Below are 20921 nucleotides of genomic sequence, written 5' to 3'. Positions count from 1 at the left end.
AAAGATGTTGCAACTGTGTCCCCCTTTCCAAATGTGTGAATTAAGTTAAAAATGGTTGCCTTCTGTTTCCATCATTGCTAGGTGCTGTTTCTGGCCCATGCCTCGTGCACTGTGTAACCGTGCCTATGTTGCTCACAGCATGGTCGGATTTCTTGTGTTTTCTGGGATGCTAATTTATTTTTAAACAGTAGGTCCTAGAAGGAGTTTAGGGAAGGATAGACAGGCCTGGCAGATGACCAGGAGATTAGGATTTTTTTGATTGTCATTGTTTGTAAAAAGGCTTCCGAAGGTACTGCTTCCTTTCTGTTTTCTCATCAGCTGTGCAGTTAGAGCAGCTCGCTGTTGGCTGTTAATCCATTGCTTCAGATGATGGATCTAAAAGCTCCAGCTCCGTTGCTGGTTTATGTGGGCTTTGACATTTTGCTTGGGGCAAACTTCTATTAAAATAACATTGAGCGCACTAAGTGGATGCATCAAAAGTCAGCTAAGGCCAATAGTATAATTTCTCATCTGTCTTGCTTTCATTTGTGCTGCGTTAGGACAGGGATGATGAACAACAGTGAGGACTTGCATAAGAATATTAACGGTCACTTGATAAAAAGTGACTGTTAAAATGCAGTCTAGGGGAATGTAAAGCGGTAGATACATGGACTGCTTTTGTGCTGTGTGATCAGAAGTGAGCTGTGAACAGCTGCTACAGCCCAGGAGCAAAGGCTTGGGGCTGTGGTTCAGTTCCCCGGAGGCATCAGCTCTGTACTCAGAGGACAGAAGAGCAAATGACATATTGGGAGGAAGTAAAAAGGAGCAGAGAACAGGAGATGGCATGTGATGAGGTCATTTAGATCTGTGACTTTTTTGCTTCTTGGATATTGAACATAGTTCTCACTTGATCTCTCTAGAAGATTACAGCTCAAGGAATGTTGTGGAAGAGCAGCAGAGGTGATCAAAAGCATGAAGCTGCTGCTTTTCCTTCAAGTATGTTGGGTTATTAAGGCTGTTTCCAGGTGTGCCAGGTAATGAACAGGGGCTAATTTCAAAATGGGAAAGTCTTCCATTTAACAGTGCGGAGTGAATCAGAGGACGATCTTATGGCTCTGGATGCTGATAGGCTGTGGGGGTACTGCAAAAGCCAAAGGCATGCATCCTGCTGGATAGGAAAGGACAAAGGGAACCATGGTGCTGCTCCAAGCTAGTATCCGTGATGGTGGGAATCTTCTGGAAATAGGCTCAGAGCCTCTGAGAGTATGAATATAGTTAAAAACTGGGTGCTAGGGCTTGAAAGCATCAGTGATTGCAGTCTTAAAACATGGCAGCAAGATATTATTTACCCTCTTCTTTTATATCTTTATCCAGTCAAGCACTGGAAGATGCTTAGTGGGGAGAAAAAAACAAAAATCCAGAAATTTGAAGAGTATTTATGTTATGGTTTTTATGGTTGTTATAGTTACTCTGAGTGCTTTGTTAGAGAGCTAGTGCGAACCTCTTGTCACCTGTAGTGAAGTGATGCTGAGCAAACACTTAACTTTTCCGCCCTAATTTTGTTCTTTATTTTCTGTCTGTTCAACTGATGTCCAAATTTGCATTAATACTCAGAAGTGAATTGATGCTTTTCAGTGGATGTGCAAATTGTTACAGAAATACAAAAATCCTCAGAGATATTTATGATGATGATGGCTTTGATCTTTATACCTTTTCCACTCTTAAAAATAATATGCGATAGCGTGGTGAAATGGGATTATGTATTATGGCGTGCACCTATGAAGAAAACAAATGCCCTTGAGTCTGTTGTGTGTTCAGATAGCATCTGATAATTGAAAGCACACTGCACAACTAGAATAGAAAGGACTATTGAATAACTGCTTGTGTTGGAAGGTTGTGAAGGTTGTTTAGCTCACTGCTGTGAGATGAAGCATCTCTTTAAAACAGACTAAATTGCTGTTTTATCAAACACTGTGCACTAAGCATGCTAGATTAAAAGAATAGTGAGTAACTTCGTTGATCAAATGTAAGTAACTTTTTCTTTTTCCTTCTCTCTTCACACTACCTGTTTCTCTTCCTGGATTGCTGCTGTACCTGCGTGGGCTCCTTGCTGCAATGGCTCAAATTCATTGTTTGACCGGACTTCTTTTGGATGTATTCTATTAATGTCTTCAACACTGGAAATGATGGAAATGTGTTGTTTACAAAGTAGCTGTAAGTATTGCTTTGATAAAGACATATTACAACTTTTGTGAAAACGCAGTAAATGTTAAGGCTTTAGTGAGTGAGCTGGAACTGAGCTGGGTGAAAGTCGGGGAGGGATGAAAGCTAAGGAGACCCTCTGGTGAGTATTGGAAACATGAAGTCTTGCCATACAGTGATCCACACAGCAGAAGGCAATGCTTCAACAAAAAAAGCAATAGTAATTTGATTTAAAAGTTGTTGGAGGAGCTTAAGAAATTTGATTCCTCCTTTGGTTTGGTTTGTTTAGAAGCAGGAGGAGTATGAACAAATCTGATCTTTTCCAAGTCAGTGTGGGCAAAGGTGCCAGTTCTGCTTGATGTTGGCTTTCCAGAAACTGGAATTTGACAACTGACTTTGGTTTTTAAAAAGGCTCTTTCCTGTTGATGGAATACAAGTACTTGAATTAAACATACGTTTATTTCAGATTTGACACTTTATACATCCTTTTGTTTAGTGACGGCTCTATTTTGTTTAAATTAAAACAAATTATGAATGTAAACATTACACATCCGCTTAACAGAACAAACAAGCTGAAAGTTGCTGTCTAGTCTTGATTGGCATTTCATTTTCAGATTTCTTAAAACACCATTGCAAATGTGCAGCCCTTTGTTAAGGAAAGGAAATAAGAATAACATGATCAAGCCTGCAGTTATATTTCCTTTGCTTAAGAATAGTTTTAAATATTACCTATATATTAAACGAGGGCACGAGCAGTTTCTGGTAAGAACGGCTTACAGTAAAAAGTAAATGCTGATTGACAAGTAGAACTGTAAGGAGTGCCTGAATATGATTAGGTATTTTATATCCTGTAGGATAATTAGCAATTACGTATATTTGATAGCTTTTAAGGAGTTGCCCTATTGAGGAAAGTTTTCATATCTTAAAGAACATCCAAGTAAGTGAGAGTTACTATCCCTGAAGCATTGGCTCCTGTTTAGCTTGTTAGAGCATAGCTGATTATACTTCTCACATATTGTACTAATAGGTTTGAAAAGTAAAACAATCTTTGAAATAATGAAATAAAAAAATTAGCCAAGAACTCAAATCTTCTGAAACTTTTCAGATGAACCTTGTGTTGTTCTGAAGACTGAAATGAAATGAAAAGTATCTTAGAATTTCTTGGTGACAAAAGGCAAAAATCACACATATTTGGAGTACTAACATCAGTTTCTGTGTGTGTGCTTGAACTTGATGCTATAATACCTGGCTTTAGCAGGATGTCATTAAATATTTCCCTCTTATTCTGGATGAATTAATTAAAAGACACTGCCTTATTAAAAATGGAAAAACAATTATTGTCACTAAATGAGAACATAATTGTTTAGTATTAGGATTAAATCGTTTTTTCCTAAGCAGTTCTGTTAAATCCAGCCTCTTCAGATTTACTTCTTATACTGGTGCCTCCACTGAATTCATGTTTTATAGTGATGTAGCCTTCATTGAGAATAATGATTTCTTTGCCAAATGGAGATAGCAGTTATGTCAGTTTAAACAAAATTAATTGACTAGTGCCTTGGGATTGCAAATAAGCTAGTTCTTACAGCATGATGTGCATTGAAAAGGGGTAACATTATTCTATACTTGCAAGGAAGACTTGCTTTAATTAAAAAAAACCATTTTCTTCTGAAGTATAGGAGCTACTACTGTAAACAAAAGTGGGCTTTTTTTGTTTGTTTTTGTTTTTTTAGAAAAAACATCCAAATAAATGAGTGCACAAATTGAAATCAACCATACTCCATCCCATACAGTCAAGTTCTACGTCAGTAGTGCCTGTAGTGGATCAGATATTTGTGTGGGTTTTCATAGAATCTGTCCTATTGAAGCTAGTCTTAGGGGTATTCAAGTTGGCAAACAGTGCTTCAACTCTGGATGCGTGTAACTCTTAAACTGTGAAACTGAAGCAATATCAAGTCACATTCTGTCATCTTTGGTTGGACATAATCAATTGTTTTAAAGCCATTGTTCCATGTAAAACACTATCTTGTGCTGATTTCAATGCATGACTATGTCAAAAGTATTTTTGCCTTTTCTGTAAAAGAGAGCTAAACTGTCGTCTCTCATAGGAAGTTCCTCAGACCAGTTTCATCATTAAACACATTTCTAGGATTCTACTAGAAGTGTGGCTCAAAAGTAACATGGTTGATGTCTGGAGGATTGCCAGGTCTAGGACAGTGAGGGAGTGGCATTTTAAGTACCTCCATTTTCATTCTTGTGGTGAGAAAGAATAATGGCTAGCATCCAAAATTCTCATCTCTTTTCTTAGTAGGGCAATATTATGAATGACTTTTTCACAGTAAAAGGCAGCTGAAGTTTTATGTTTGTGAAGGGTTTGTTGTGATACGTGCTGCATTTTCAAACACTGGGTGTAGATTTACAGGAAAGGGATTAATAAGGGCCTCTATCTGTGTGATGCTGAAGGAGAGTAGTGCATCAAGTTAGTCCCCAACATATTAGGGCAGTACCACCATGACTCACAAGGATATACTCCTACAACTTGCCTGTGTTTCAAGTGAGTTTTGGAACAAAGTTTTGAATGTTTGTACTTGTACACTGTTGTGCTCACACAGTCATAATGTGGTTATTGTACTTGCTCAAAATTACTGTTAACACAGCTTTCTGTGCAAGACACTTCAGCTATACAGTGGGAAAAACAAATAAATTTTCCTTTTTATTGCTGTAGTAAATTGCACAGTCTTTGATGTATGCAGCTCAGGATGTTGAGAGGTATGATAGCCATCGCCTTTTTTGTTTCTAAGAAAATACAATCCCAGTAAGAAGTTGGAAACTGTTTAAACTTGTGAATATCTCTTGTCTTAGCAACAGAAGAACCTTGCCTTTTTTGTTTCTAAGAAAATACAATCCCAGTAAGAAGTTGGAAACTGTTTAAACTTGTGAATATCTCTTGTCTTAGCAACAGAAGAACCTTGAAGGATATGTGGGGTTTGCAAATCTTCCAAATCAAGTTTACCGGAAGTCCGTGAAGAGAGGATTTGAGTTCACACTCATGGTAGTAGGTAAGTTTCTTTATTCACTGAGTGGTAATCATTGGATGTTGACACAGTTCTTACATTTACATTATCGTGTTAAATTTTATTTTGCATGGTCTTTTGAGGGAATAAGCATCTTTGTCTTCTTGACTATTAAATCTAGTGTTCAAAAAAGAACATGTCTTATGCAAGTAGATAAGGAAGAAAATAAAGAATAAGAACTCAACAGTTTATATAATCTAAGAAAAAGGCAGTTGTGGGTCTTATCTAAACTATGACTTGCATGTATCACAAAATAGAAGGAATTTGAGCTCACATTTTCATCTGAATAAAAATGGAACTGCATTTACAACTGTGAATGCAGCATGAGAATCTGGGATCCAAATGCCAAGTTAGGTCCTGCCATTTGGCCATATCCAGCGTATTCTACATTTCTGTGGCCACAAAGCTGTGGTACCAAATCAAAGCTTTAATTTAAACAAACCTTTCTAGTTTGTATGGTTGCAGTGAAAACCAAATGTAAACAGTGGGTTCCCTATGGAATATGGGCAGTTTGAAACTGTAGTTGGTATGGATAAAAAATGCTGGACGTAATAGTTCATTTAGATGTTACTGATCACCTCCGTTGTTACTTGCTTTGACAGGACATCTGATTTCCCTTTTATTCTCATTTGAGTATTTGTATGGTAGTAGATCATCGTTACAGTTTGGTACTGAAGCATATGTGCTAGTTATGTAATTGAATTTTGTCATGCTAATGGTCAAAACAACACAAAATAATTTTGTAATAGCCATCTGTCTCTTTCTTGATGCCTGCCTTTGTCTTTTGTAATTTGGATGGCTTTAATGCTTTGCTTTGTCATCAATACAATGGCCATACTATGCAGTCATCATCTACATGTTACATAAAAGTACTGTTGACAAAGTCAGAAACCAAGGTCAAATTGGTGAATACTTGTAGTTCAGTTATTTTCTTTAGATTACAAAGTGAACATGTTTAAAATTTGAGGGTTTTTTTTTATTATTATTTTGGAACTCAAATTCCCTTTGTAATCCAGCATCCAACTACGTAATTCATTTGTTACAGAAATCTGCTGTTTTGAATAAAATATGGTTTTCTGCTCTTGGGAATTGGTGAGTGGGAAGGAAAAACCATCTTCAAGTTTAAGCCAAAATGGGCTGTAATTTGCTCTTCATTGTTTCAGTGTTACGAGAATGAAGTCACTAAAACACAAATAATAGAACTATAGGAAGTGGGTGAATTTAAATTTGTGTTCTTACCTTTGTCTGTAGTGTTGTCTAATGCAGTTGCATTTAGGGTACCAGTAGAAAATGGTGTCCTTTGAGAAGAAAAGTTGATGGAAAATAAGATATTGACTAGAAAATTTTGATACTATTTTTATGTTTAGTATCGGTTTTGTATATAGTATTAAAACTCAATTTCATTTGTGAATAAATTTGTTACATTGTCTGCAGTCTTACTCAGGAAATTGTCAGTAATTTTCTCAACTTGAATGTTGATTTATTTATTTATTACCATACCTGAAGTACAGAAGGTCTGTATTTGGATGTGGGTGTTGGAACCAAATAGTACATGATCTCTTCATACTAGTATCGTGTGTGTTTATGTGATGGAGTATTTTTGGGTGGGAAATTTCAGGGTAACTTGTCTGGTGTTGAAAAGATGCATCCATTTCAAATATGAACATGAGATAAGTTTTCGTTTTACTGAATGCTTGCTTTTAAATGTTGAACTCTTAACATGCAATTTGATTCAAGTAATTAGCTATTGCTGTGTGTTCATACTTTGAGGTACTGTATACCAATGTGGGTTTGCAGTCTTTGGCTGATTAGCTAAGAACTGTGTGTATCATCTCTTCTTGAAAATCCACTCTTGCTCTTTCTGCTACCAGGAGTCATGCCTGCACTGCTGGCTTTTACTGTAGATCACACAATTAGTAATCTGCTGCTTCTGCTTTATTTGTAGGTACTTCAGTGTCAGTAAGTTATCTGTTCTGAAGTGAAAAATTCAGTTTGTTAAACAGATCCAAGGAAGAGCTCATGTTTGGGACATGCCATCTCTGTATATGGCAGTTTTCAGGTGTTTGGGAGGCTTTAATGTGCAGCTAATGTATTTCCATAGGTACTGTTTTCTAGTTGTTCATTTAGTCTGTAGTTGTCAATACAACTGATAGGATTTAGACAGCAAGACTTGTGGCTTCTTTGTCTTGAAATGTGTTGTATAAAATATCACTGGATTGGTGTTTTGGAGGGACTTGCCAGTATTGTTTGTTGTACAGATACACTTTTGTAGAAACATTTCCATTTTCATTTTACCTCTATATAACGTTTTTCACTGTAAAGGTATCAAGTACAGTACCTAACAAATCCAAAGTCCTTGTTCTGGTAAGAATTTGTCAGGGAGGTCCATTATACAGTTTCTGCCCAGTGTGTAAAATGTGACTGTACTTCATAATACGTGCAGTGAAGTCACCTTGTTTCCTGTGTTTCTGCTGGGTGAGTGATGTTGGAGAATTTGAAAACAGAATGAACATAAGGCCAAGTGGTTGCTGGAGAACCTGGCATAGATTTTCTGGAGTGGAGCTAGGATGCCACTGCTCCTTGTTGGAGCTGCTGGAAGGTGCTTGGGGGGCACAGCGTTGGAAAGGGCTTCATTTCTTCCACATGGGGCAGCATGCTGTCCTGTAGTTTGGTTCAAGTCTAGATTTGCTGCAATGAGCTTATTACTAGTGAAGTATTTCCTGGAAGTATAGTTGCTAATTCTCAAGTGTTCTAGTGTTTACATTAAATGTAACTAAAAGGTGATGTGTTTATGAAATACTTATAAACAGCTGATGTTAAAATAAATCCTTTTCACATTTGATGTTTAATGTATCATTGAAAAGTCACCTGTAACAGGAATTGGAATTACTCTGCACAGCTTAGCCACTCTAAGCATTTCTGTTTTTCAACCTCATAGTCATGTTGTCTCTAAATTCAGTTGTTTCCTTTGGTAGTGTTTCTAAACTTTTCTTAAGAAACTGAAGACTGAGATAACCCTTCTTTTTCCTGCATGATCGGATGTGATTTGGGCATTGTTTAGTTTAAAATCTTCGTGGGACCATTAATTCTGTAGTAGATATATTCTAAAAAGCTAATCAGCATTTCAAATAAAATAAATGCAAATAATGTCAGAAATAGCATTGTAGAATGGACACTAGGAAGTGCCCTTTCTGAGGATAGGATGTTAAGCAGGCAGAAATAGGCTCTGACAGTTTAAACCCCGCTGCATTCAAAAGAAGACATTGAAGTGATGTTTTAAAGCAACTAATTCTACGTCTTGCATATTTAAATCTCACAAGTGAAAGAATTGTCAACTTGGTCTCTGCAGGTTCTTTTCTAGATAACCCTATGTTATCTTGTCAAGTATAGACAGTCGTTAAAATGTTTTGAGGGTCCAAGATAAATACGTGGTCTGTATGGAATCAAGTCTGTAGTCTTTGTATTACTGCTCTGGTATTACCGCTGGTCGCAAATGATTTGAACTGATGTTTGAGAAGATACCAAGTCATAACTTATTCTAGAATCCTTCTTACCTACAGTCTGGGTACGATGGCTTTTCCTAGAGCAGTGTGCTTTGAGTTAATTTGAGTTTAATGATGCTTTTTAGAGGTTGAACATCCAAGTTTTGTTGGAAAAGACACGTTTGCTCTGCAGCGTGTGCAGAACCCCCTCCAGGCAAATGACTTTACAGAGGACCTTTCTACTCAGTTCCTATTTCTTGTCCAGCTGTTCGGTAGCTTTGATTCTGAAGTCAGTTTTGAATCCTTTCCTGTAGCAAATTGACTGTTTTGTTTTCTAATTGTTGCTTTAGTCTTGTGGATTACCTGTGGATTACAACTTAAAGGAAAATATCATACTGTACTGTGATGGTGTTTTGTTTGTAATTATATGCAAGCACTAAAATGTTTCGGCTTAAACATTGCTTTTTGGCTTGGACTCAAATGGAAAGGCTGTATTTTGCAGGACTTGAAGTTACTTTTGAGAAAAATGCCTTTATTGGTCACCAAAGGAGACTCTGACTGGTTTAATGGTAGGTTTTTTTCTGATGATGGATTGTGTTTTGATTAGAATTACCTTTCTGTTCACTGTCTGGTATGGTTTTATAAGACCAACAAGCGTACCAACAGCCTGAGATGCTTATGTATGCTTGTTCTTTGCTGATGTGATACCCTTGCTTTCCAGCTGTGCCTTATAGGGGGAATAAAAGCCATTCAGTAAATGGCAGGATAGGAGGAACAATTAAGTGGAAAAATAACACGTGGATTGACAGTACCCCTCTGGGGGATGTTCCTGATTGTCATTGATCTGCCGTGTTATGAAATATTCTTAAATAAGGTTTATATATTGTTTCTTCTACCGTATTATCCGAATACGTGTTTGGGCTTTGGTATCTCCTTTCTATTTGACTTTCCAGGAGTAGTGAAGAACTTGCTGAGTATTCAGTTGAGGCATTCTTTCGCCAGGATCTTGGGACTTCACTTAGGTACAGAAATAGGAAAAGTCTCTGAAAAATTACTCATCCTAAAAAATGACTGCATTTAAAGTACAAGTTCTATGGATCCAGCGTTGCAGTGGTGATCCTTCAGAGTGTTAAAAAGGAGTGTTAAATGTAGCTAAATGCTTTCACATAACAAATGAGACCCCTGTTCCACCCTGAAGCAAAACACGTTGAACTCAGGAGAACTTGCAGGCATAAAAATGAAAGGTGCAGAAAATCAGTGGAGCATGGTAGGGAGCCAGGGTGTTCCTAGAGATGACACATTCCTTGGAAATCATTTCTGTTGATGGAGTAACGCCTCACTAACTGATATGTCACTGCTTTTTGTGGAAATAACTCAATCAGGGTTTGTTTGGGGAGGGAGAGCAGATGAACTCTGAAGATCCTTCTGTGGCAAAGAAGGCCGTATCTCTTCAATGTGTGGAAGGTCACTAATCTAAGTTTGCTAGCCTGTGTTGCGCACACTTCCACTGAGGTGCTTTTGGGTGTGCCCTTGAATTGTTCATGCAGCTTGCTTGGCTTTGACTCATCCTTTCTTTTTCTTCTGTAGAGCAGTGAAACCCAGACATTTGCAGTGTGTTTGCCCTTCTCACCTCTTTTGCTGTACATTTCATGCTCCTTTTTCAGTGCTATAGTAAAACCAAAACCTGGTGGAGGAAGAGAAACTTTCTACACCATATTATAGCTGAAATTTAGTGTTGCTGAAGGTCAGTCTAAGTAGATAGGCTTATCTGGAAACCATGGCTCTTCAGGTACTCACCAGTTGCTCATAGCACTGTTTTTCTTAATCAATCTGTAATGGAAAAAAAAACCAAAACACTTTAAACCAATTTTTGTTAAACTCCTTTTAAGCCTTTCCCTCACTGTGCAGTAGCTTAGACTTGCATAAGAGTGCTTATAGACTAGAAGAGCTAAGTAATGAAACCGGTATTTAAAGTAATTGCTCTTCAATTCTCGATTTCTTTAGCTTAACAATTTCCAACATTGCTTGGAATTGTAGTACTCACTGTGCAGCTTTCAAGTAGCCATTTGGTTTGTATTTGCTTTATTAGCTTTTTGGATGCCATTTTCTGTGAGTAGATCGTGAGAACACCACCTAAAGCATGGCGTCTCTTCCTGGGTGCCCTAACTAAGGGTGGATACAGTTGGTACTTTTGCTTACATTTGTTAAGTATGCATCCATATGACTGCAGAGACCTGATGACTAACTTCAAGTGCTACATATTATTACATTAACATATTGTTTTGAGAGGTAAGTTGGCACCTAAGGAAAGGTTTGATGAAACCCTGCTGGGTGTATTTAAACTGAACTGAGTATTTTCTAGCTATGGCAGCATTTTGGTCAGAGCCTTATTTCTGTTGTGCTCTTTGTTTCCTGGCAAAGGTTTTGAGGGAAGAGAATTCCACCTGTGTAGCTGTGAACCCAATGTTTGGCAAACACTAACTGTAACCTGTTTGGCTTTTATTTCCTCAAATAAATCATAATTCATTTAAAAAAATCATTCTTTTTCCTGTTCAGCGTTTCATTTTGTTGTCAGTCTCGTATCATGTTATGAATTCTTTCACTTCTATCCATATTTAAAATTGGATGGTAGTATTTCCTATTACCGTACTTGTGTTATGGTGAGATGAGCATTTGAATCTGGTTCTTTTTCCTGTTACTTTTAAATTACAGTCCAACTGAAATGAATAAAGTGAGGTTTTCTTAGATTTAACCATCACTGTGTGATGTTCCAGACAAGCTACTGTAGATAACTGGATGTGGTGATGTTTAGTGTAACTAGTAATCTTAAACATGTCTTAAAGAAAATACCTTACTGGTGGGTATGTTTGGCTTCTGAAGTTGTTTCTCAGGTGGCTGACATTTGATTCTACCCTCAAAATCTATCATATGGTTCTGAGCTCTTGTGGTGTACTGATAGGGTATGATCTAAATGTTGCCCATCTTGTAAGTAATAATGTGTTAGAATGCTGTGAGGTTAGTATTGTTTCCAGTAGCTTCGGATTATCAGGTGACAGTTATTGTTGGACTGCTTTTGGGGCCATCATTGCCACAAGCCTGGGGAGAGGTTCAAAGCAGAAGTCTTCTTGTTTTCTTCTTTATTTCTTTTTCTCCTACTGTATGGGATGAGAGTAGCCTGTCTCTTCCTGTTGGCTGTGTTAGACTTGCTTACTTTATCAAGAAATGCAGCAAACTTCATGAATGAGTAGGTTAACCTTGTGACCAAAGTGATAGTCTTGGATGGAATATTTGTGGCCTAAACTTCAATTGTAGTAAATCCACAGCGCTCTGTTAAATGTGACTCTTCTGATTTGTTTTATCTGTTTTTTCCCTTGGGCTAATTTTGCAAGAGCCAGCTCAAATCTTCACTGTGACTCCATTCAAAGTTGTTAGGTTTTGTTCATTTCTCCAGTGGCTGTGTGTAGTGTGGCTATTGCACACGTGTTTTTGGTGCTTTCCTATGAATCTTCTGAGCATGTTTACTGACAGGTTAGAGTTGACCACTCTTGACTATAATTATTATTAGTAAGAATCAACATGTTCTAAGAACAATTTCTCCTCACTTCTGATTTGGGGCTATTGTAGTCTATTTTCTCCAGTCATTTACTGTAAGTATGAAACCTAAGCCAGATTATTTAGATTGATCAATGCTTAAAGAAGAGAATGGCTGTTGAAGCTGACTGTAACATCAGATTAATTTTTGTTTGGATTGTTGTTGACTGTTGACCTTTACTTTCCACCTCAGCTTTTCAATTTGGCTTATTTTATTACTTGTAATGAAAAAGCAAATGTGAGATTGTTAAACTCCATCTTGAAAAGGTGATGTGTTTCTGTCATGGTGATAATGTAATATATATAGTGTGTCATGGTGTCATTCAACATACTTCAGGTTTAATAGAAAGAAGGAACTAAGATATATTTTTTTGGGTGGGTCTGACTTTCTAATTTCACAAGCAGTATTAACTTAGTGTTTGTCATTGATGAGGCTTTGAGCTGGAAGTTATGCTGGTGACTTGTAACAAAAGTTGGAACATGTCAAAGCTAATGCAACACGTATCGTTGAGATATTTCCATGAACAAAATCCAAGTGTTTTTCATGGAGCAGGTGGTTGTCTGGAAAGGCAAAAATAGTCTGTGGTTAGTGGGTGTTAGACTGTTGGCTTTGCTCAGAATGAAAAGAAACACAACTGAAGAACCCAGATAAATGGAACAGGGTAAGGATAGCAAAGTTGGTTGTGCAGTACCTGGCTGTGTATTGTACTTTGGGCACATGAAGCTGTGCTGTTTTCTGTTTAAGGTCACTGCTCAGTTGCTTGTAAAGAATCTAAAGCATTCCCGGAGGACTCTAGAACTGTAAGCTACTGTTCTTTTGTAAATAGCAGTTTTGCAGTCTGAAGTCGTCATCTGTTAGGTTTTGAATTTATAGGCTGATCCTGAATCTCAGGTCTGTTTTCTATAGGTAGGTGTAGGCAGCTGAATAGTAAATCAGTGTTTGATGGCAGTTATTGGAATGCTTGTGGAGCTTTTTCCACAAGAGACTAGCGAGTGTTGCACTGAAGAACTGTAAAACAAACCACAGAAAAATGCTGAAATACTGATTATCAGTAAGCTGTTGGTGACACTTGATAAGCTGAATGGACACAGACTTCAGCATCAAATGCAAGAATGAGAATAGATTACACATGTGCACTTGTTATTGTTGCAACCTTGATCCACATTGCCCTTTTTTCACTATGGAAATAATGTTCCATGTTGAAAAACATGTTGGGGAACTGTGTGTTTTAGAAGCAAGTGAAATCCATTGTTTGTTCCAATATTTTGCATCTTACTGTAATTGATCTGTTCTTACTTAAGGTCTGGGGGTTTTAGGTTTTTTTATCCTGAACATTACTTGTCTGTGATACAACAAAACATTCTGTTTCACTGTAATGGAAAGGTTAAAGGATCTGCTTTTTGCCAGTCAGAATAACAGTTCACAAGGTTATATTGCTTTGAACTGTTGTCCCAAATGTAATGGGACGCATATTCTGATGCCTCTTACGAATGAGGTGATCTCAAGAATATTCTGAAGTTCTTTTTGCGTGCTTGACCAGTGACACAGTATTCTAGTAAAGAGCGGGTTGAATTTTCATGTATAAATATCTCCTCAAACGCTATGGTAAAAATCTTCATTGCATTCAATTAATATCTGTATTAAACTGGAATCCACTAATTTCCTTTCATGTCTGCATTGTCTTCCCACGAGGAGACTTTGTTTGAGTTTGTCCTGCAGAGTTGAAAGGGAGATACGGATTTTCTGAGTAAACTTTTTTGTTTGTCTTAAGTCAGCAATTCTTTTACCATCTGTTTGTGCCTGCTGAAGGTATGAGAAAGTTTACTGTCTGTTTCCTGTTATTTTTTTCTTCACTGCTTTCCTTACTGGCTATTCACATTTTTCCATTGATAAAGCACATTTTTTCTTTCAAAGCCTCCCAGAAGATGCTTTGCAACAAATAAGTCTGACAAAGAGTCCTTTGAGCAATTCAGGTATTAAATACCCTGCAGTAAAAATAGCATCATCTCCGTACAGGCAAGTTGGTCTCTGCAGGGGCACTTCCAAGGCTCTGAGGATGAATTTGCAGTGATCATCAGTTTGCTTTGATCTTGCGTAATAAGTGGGTGCTTTTTTTCCTTAACGACCTGTAGAGAGGTTGGAAACATAAAACACAATATTAGAGTTTAATTGTAATTAGAGATATTTCCCTTCTCAGCTTGTTACAGAATTCCTGGCAACCAAAATGTATCTTAGGCTTCTGACTAAAGACTGGAGAAACCTGCAAACGTCTGAAATAGTAATTCAGGCTTGTGGTGAACCTTTCCTCCTCGCTTCCAGCAAGAAATCCAGAGTTGGGAAATGAATGATGTCACCTTGTAGATACATAATATGTGGCACTTCTTGCAGAAGATAACTTTGTTAGTGTGATTCTTCTGCTAAGAAACAGTCCTAAACAAAATGCTAACCACCTTTTTTCTGTATACTCTGTGTGAAGGCAGCTAATGAAGGCATTAGCCTGAGGAAGGAAAAGGAATCCTCCCGTATCTCATACATGTTTCACAGCATTAGCTTTTGTGGCCAGTTTATGAGCTTTAGGGAAACTGATGATACCGGACCTAGAAGCGCGTGATCTTCTTGCCTGCATTCTCATTGCCTGCTAAACCTTGTCTCTTCCTGTATATAGGTTTCTGGGTTGAGGAAATTAAGGAATTAAGGATAGCTTTTTGGATTCACTTACTCTATTGTGGCCTTACAGAACTTTCCCATTTGAGCTTATTTCAGTCTGAGGTGTTCAGATTACATAAGACTTGTTTTTGTACAGTTATTTCAAGGTTATGTTTTGTCTCTTAGTTCTTCCTGAGCTACTGAAGCTAATGAATGCAAACAATTATCACTGAAGGGGAAGGTAGTGATTTTGCTTTGAATTTACTTTTGCTACAAAACAGATTGCATTATATCATCAAATTCTCATTACTTACTAATGCCATTAGCAGGTTAAGTTGGTTTGTTAGTTGGAAAATTAAACAATGAATAAACGGTGGCTTTGTCAATGCATAGTTCTTGTTCTGTGTATTTGGATCTTTTTCCCTAATGCGTAATGTTTTCATACTGTTTAATGATGAGGTTTCTCTACTGACTGTGAACAAATGAGTTCTGACTGGATAATCAGATTAGATTTTAGTCTTCAGTATCCCTTAAATTGCAGCATATTGGCTTAAATTATCACAGCTTTTCCAGTTTGTTCAGCAGATAAAGGACTTGGCTTTTATCTGTTATGTATGCTGTGTTTGAATTGAAGATATATCTTTCTAAGGTTAGGTTATCTTTAACTTGCTGAATGGGAAAATAAGTGCTCAGAGCCTACCTTTTGGGTTATGAATAGGTGCAGTCTGTATTTTGCCCTGCTTCGAAGTCCCCTTCTTCCCCAGGTTAAGTGGTTGAAGGCTTAATTTGCATTTTTATCCACATACCTGGCTGTGAAAACTTTTCCAGATTTGTTATCCAGTTCATAACAGTAGTGAGCTTTTTGTAGTTATTATTGCTTCTTTTTGCTGTTGTCGCTTTTCATAGAGTGTATTTTTAAATTAGAGAGCTGCTTCCTATGTCTGCAGCAGTGGAGGGCTAGACCTGTGCTGGGATGCTAGAAGAGAGCCTGTACTTTCTAGAATACGTGTCATGTTCTTATAAGCTGCTTATTTCCTTCAGGTGCGTGTATTGTTCTAACAGCAATGGCTACCAGCATGCATAAGATCAAATCTGAGGCTGGTCATTACTGGCTAACAGTTTGGGAGCCTCTAGTTTCTCTGCAGAGAAGACAGAGAATTCAATTTGACATAGTTAAAAATTATGTAGATTGTGGCATCTTTAAGGGAAGTGGGTGTATGTGCCAAATTTAGGTTGTCAGTGCTTGCTATATATTTCTCCTCCTGTGAATTTTCCTTCCTTAAGGTTCCTGTTCTGTGATGTGTGAGAGATTTGTGGAGCTCATACCATTATTCCAAGCACGGTCTGTGTGATGGGACATGACTGCCTCAAGAAACATCGCTGATTGTTGCTGATTTATTTATTTTTTTAATGAACAGAGAAATAAACAGCTGCTGCTTTTCAGGACCTGTGGTCATAGTTTGCTACCTAAAATTTCCTTTTTGATATTAAATGTGAAGTGTCCTTATAGCCCAGTTCAGCATAGGTTTGGGTACATTGCTACATTTTGGCTATCTTTATTGCCCAGCTAAGAAAATAATGCTGTAACTAAAAAAAAGATAAAAATCCTTTCTATAAAGGATCCTGTATAACTTTTCAGTTAAAATGTGTGCAGGTGATGTTTGTGCTGCTGAAAATAAAGGTTAAAGACCCTGTCTTGTGCCTTACTACCTGCTCTGCTCGAGGAGCTGTTACATAGCACCACTGCTGGGTACACGCAGCATCCTTTCATGTCCAGAGATCTTATTTCTGAGATTTGAGTGAAGCTCATTGTTGATGTACTTTGGAGCCTTTCCAGAAGGTTTTTTATTACTCGGTATTCAAAAACATCTTCAGCTCCTTGCACGTTTTATAACAGTACTGCACATGTCAGAACATATGTGTACCTTCAGATTAGTCTGCTTCTAGAAGCAAGCACAAGCTACGGCTCTTGAAGCTATTCTGGGAGAAAGTAAGGACTTGCTATTCCCAGGTGGGAAGGTACTGAGAGGCTCAAAGTATCAGGGAAAGAGAAATTCATTGCTGCTTAGTTTTGAGGCGCAGTAGATTTTGGTTTGCAAAAATTATTGTTGAGTTCTCATGGATAAAAATGTTTTTAAAACAGAATGGACCTGCAGGGTTTCAGTCCTCCACATCTTGCTGGATGGCACCGCTTTGAGATCTTCTTTGGAGGTGACTGCAGTCTTTGCAAGTGAGGGAAGTTTTACACACTGAGCAAATTGGTTGTTTCCTCTTGAGGGATTAAGCTTGTTTTGGGCTTGTTTTTTCTGTAGTCAGCATCACAGATGTGTCAGTGTGTAACTGTTGGATAATGGGAACTTATATTTTCAACTGTTAGGACTTATTGCACGTATATAGTGGTCTATTTTTTTTTTATAGCCTGCATCATGCCATGGATATACTGGCTATTTCTTTCTGAAGGGCTGTTTGTTTGGTTTTTTTCCCCTTATGGCTTTTTTGAGAAGCTGGATTCATTTTCTGGCTCAAAAGAAGGCGTTTGGTGTAACATTTTGATCTGAAGTCTCCGTTTAAAGCCATGTCTTTTTTTTCCTAAGTAAGGTTAGCTGCACCCAGAATACCACAGCCTTCTGGTTTTATAGAGTCTGGTATTGCTGATGAAATACAAAGGATGCATTGAAGCTATTCACACGTGCTTTGCATTCTCCAGCTCTTCTGAGGCATTTAATTTCACTCTAGAATAGTTTGAGGCCTTTAGTTTAGCCATACAACATTTGCATTTTTTCATCAGCAAAACCTTCATATAGGAATTGTGCTCAGATCAGCAAAGAATACATTGACTACTTGGGGGAAAAATGGTCCTAGCAAAGTTCAAGCCTTGCTGAAGTGCAATAAAATTTGACCTTTCTGATTGGTATTGATCTTGTTGTGCAGTGCTGTTTTCAAAAGGTGTTTCTTCTCCTGACTTTATGTATCTTGCTGGCTGCATTTGATTTTGTGCACAGTAACTGTGACTGTGTTGATAACTGCTCAAGTGTTGTTGAAACTATTCCAACTTCTCTTCAAAGCAGATTTCTTAATATCTCAGTTCTAAGCCTGCTAATCATTAGCCAGTTGTTGGTCAGAAATCAAAACTAAGTGCTGTTTGTGTATGTTCTGAATGGTATGGATTAATAGAGCCTTCTGTCATGTTACATACGTGTTTTTCTTGGCGTTTTGTTTGAGGATATGTGGAACATAGTAGTTGTTTTATGTTGATCCTTCTTGGTTAAATGCGCCAAAGCTCTAAAATAGTATTTCTTCTCTTCTTGGGTTTGAGTAAATGAATAAGATGAGGGCAGCTTTGGAATTGCACTTGTTTGTAGTTTGAGGTTATTCTTGGTTGTTTTTAGACTTAGGTTAAAGTCATATGCAAGAAGATTCTTAAATGCATTGATTTCTTTTGAAGCCTTAAGAGATCAGGTGCAAATCAACCCAGGTGAAATGGTCTGTTTGCTAGACCCGTACTGAGACACTTCCTCTTTTCAAAATGGGGAGGACAGGAACTGTGATAAGTCTGCTTCCTTACAATCCAAAGGCAGAGTGTTCTGTGGCTTGTTGCTGTCCAGCCAGATGTTACAACTGTACATAAAACATGTTCAGTAGGTTGTGAGATCTGAGTCTGGGGAGTAGGGTTGTGGTTGCAAAAATTAGAGAGGTTTACACTGGCTATTTCAGGTTTGCTTTCTTTGGCAGATTTCCTGCATAGAGAGTTAAAAGAACTAATTTCCAGTCAATTTGATAGTCGGTTGGTTGTTCTAAATAACTACATTGCACCTCCTGGGCCCCAATATTAATAGATATTTTTCAGCTTTGACTCTAAATCTGGCTGCCTAGGTTGGCAAACCACCACTCTGCTTTGGGAGAAAGTCACACCTCACTCAATGAAAGTTGCTTTAGTCTGGGGACACTGGAGAGCACTGCTCTGCTGTAGGTGAAACAGAGCTTCAATACTCCAAAGGAGAGAGCGCAAACCAACAGACCCCTGTAAGGAAGCTGGCATCCAAAAGAATTAATACAGAGCTATATGAAATGTAAGGAAAAGGCCACTATGGGTGTTCTCCTCACTTGGTTGAATAGAAGTGTTTTGTTTTTAACTCACTCCTGCCCCTGGATGTGGAAAGAAAAACCCTAAAGTTGTGAGGAAAAGAGGAGAAAGGAAGCCTGTTTCCATCTGGAGATGAAGCATAAAAGGAGGAAGTCTAGTTAGGCACTTTAAGACCTCAGTTATCTCTGGAGTAAGTTACCCCTATAATTCACTGTTAGAATTCATCGGTGGTTGGGTTTCTTAAATTTGTGCAAGGGAAGAAACATGATGTTTTGGAGGGTGATGGTGACAACCTTGGTCTCTTCGTTTTGCAGTGCAGATGAATTTAGAACAAACTAGAAATAAAACTATAATGCATAATGTAAAGAAGCTTGTTGTGGTTATCCGTGGTGAACTTAGTTTTGTAAGCAATTTTCTTGGGACAGCAAAGGGCTTATTTATCTATTTTATATTAGAGTTCAGTACAGATATTTCTGCTGAAGTCTGAATCTCGCCTGGAACCATTTTCCACAGTTTTCTGATTGATTTCTTTTTTGTCTGTAGCACTGTTTGACTTCTGGGTGCTGGGGTGGCTTGTGCTGTTTTCTCCTGTGTGACAGCCAGTCTGAGCTCTGTCCTTGCTTACAGAATGGCTGTTCTGCATGGCTTTAGCGCTGGGAAGTTCTGTTCAGAGAGCTTTTGAGAATGGAGTTGCTGATAGCTGTACATATAATCAAGTACAAAAAGTGCCTTGTTTGTTGTAGTAGTAATTTCCATCACTAAATGTCTCTGAATCTGTAAAGGGATTATTTTCTCCCATTTTATATATAGTGTTCTAACTAATGAGCACTTCTAGGCTTAGTATTTAGAAACGGATAGAAAGAACCTAGAATTGCATCTTTTCACATATAGTAGGACTGATGCAAATTCCTGGGCAGCCACTGCCGTGGAATCATAGGATTGCTCAGGTTGGAAAAGACCTTAAAGGTGGTCAAATCCAACCCCAACCTAACCATGCTACCCCAACTCTAACAACCTGCTGCTAAATCATGTCCCTGAGCACCACATCCAAATGGTTTTTAAACACATCCAGGGATGGTGAATCAACCACCTTCCTGGGGAGCCTATTCTAGTGCTTAACTCTGTTTTTGAAGTTGCTTAACTCATCTAGTTGCCTTTTTATTTTTTAACTTTTATTATTGATGCCAAAGGATTTCTTGATGTCATGATTCTTTTTCCACCAACCAATTGAATGTCGCAAACTGTCTTTTTCTCCTTCCATCATTTTAAAGTTGGTAGTAATGCAGTCAGCATAAAGTTACCACTGGAAAATAAGATGATCTGCCATTTCCAAGATCCATGTTTTCTTTGCGAGATCTCCCATCAAAACATGGCAAGGGTGATTAGCTTCACAGAAGTTGATGAATAAAACACTGTACAGAAAGCCACTTCTTAATGTAGTACTAGAGTCAACACTGGACTTCTTTATTACAAGATTTCTGTTTTTTCTTTTTGATAGCCTTTCAGTAATTGAACATCTTCAAAAACCCTCAAATTTGCATTTCAATGCTGTTCGTTTGTCAGGTTTTCTGTTTTCCAAACTGGGTTACTCTGACTGTTAGGAAAATGAGACAAGTGCTTTCCATTGCAAAACCTTGAAGAGTTTGCTTGTGTAATGAAAAACAGAACAAAATGAAGGGGGAAAAATTAAACTTTGGTTCCATGTGTGTTCAGCCTCTTCTGAACTAGTTTCTGTCTGGAGCTTTTTAAAACTGATTCTGTTTTTCTTCAGATGCTGGGATTCCTTTTCCATGCTGTTTCTTAATATAACAGGCAATCTTTTAAAGATGCTTGAATGTTCCCATCCAATTGGCACTGGGCGGGAG

The 20921-nt window shown here is 37.9% G+C and overlaps 1 protein-coding gene across 6 annotated transcripts in view; it reads left to right on the top strand.

Annotated features, from left to right (window-relative positions):
* Window positions 1-20921, top strand: part of SEPTIN7 (septin 7) — a 63497-nt gene that overhangs the window by 9134 nt on the left and 33442 nt on the right. For 2 of the 6 annotated variants that reach the window (XM_015855044.1, XM_015855048.1), the window contains exons 2-3: window positions 2189-2193; window positions 5135-5237. In XM_015855044.1, coding sequence (XP_015710530.1) covers window positions 2189-2193; window positions 5135-5237 — 108 coding nt within the window. The remainder of the gene's footprint in view (window positions 1-2188; window positions 2194-5134; window positions 5238-20921) is intronic. The other 4 variants (XM_015855049.1, XM_015855045.1, XM_015855046.1 and 1 more) reach the window with 3 other exon arrangements.

This window comes from Coturnix japonica, chromosome 2 (genome assembly GCF_001577835.2).
Source record: "Coturnix japonica isolate 7356 chromosome 2, Coturnix japonica 2.1, whole genome shotgun sequence".
Taxonomy (NCBI): Eukaryota; Metazoa; Chordata; class Aves; order Galliformes; family Phasianidae; genus Coturnix; species Coturnix japonica.
The sequence above is the reverse complement of the archived record's forward strand: the minus strand, read 5'-3'. Positions and strand labels throughout refer to the sequence as shown.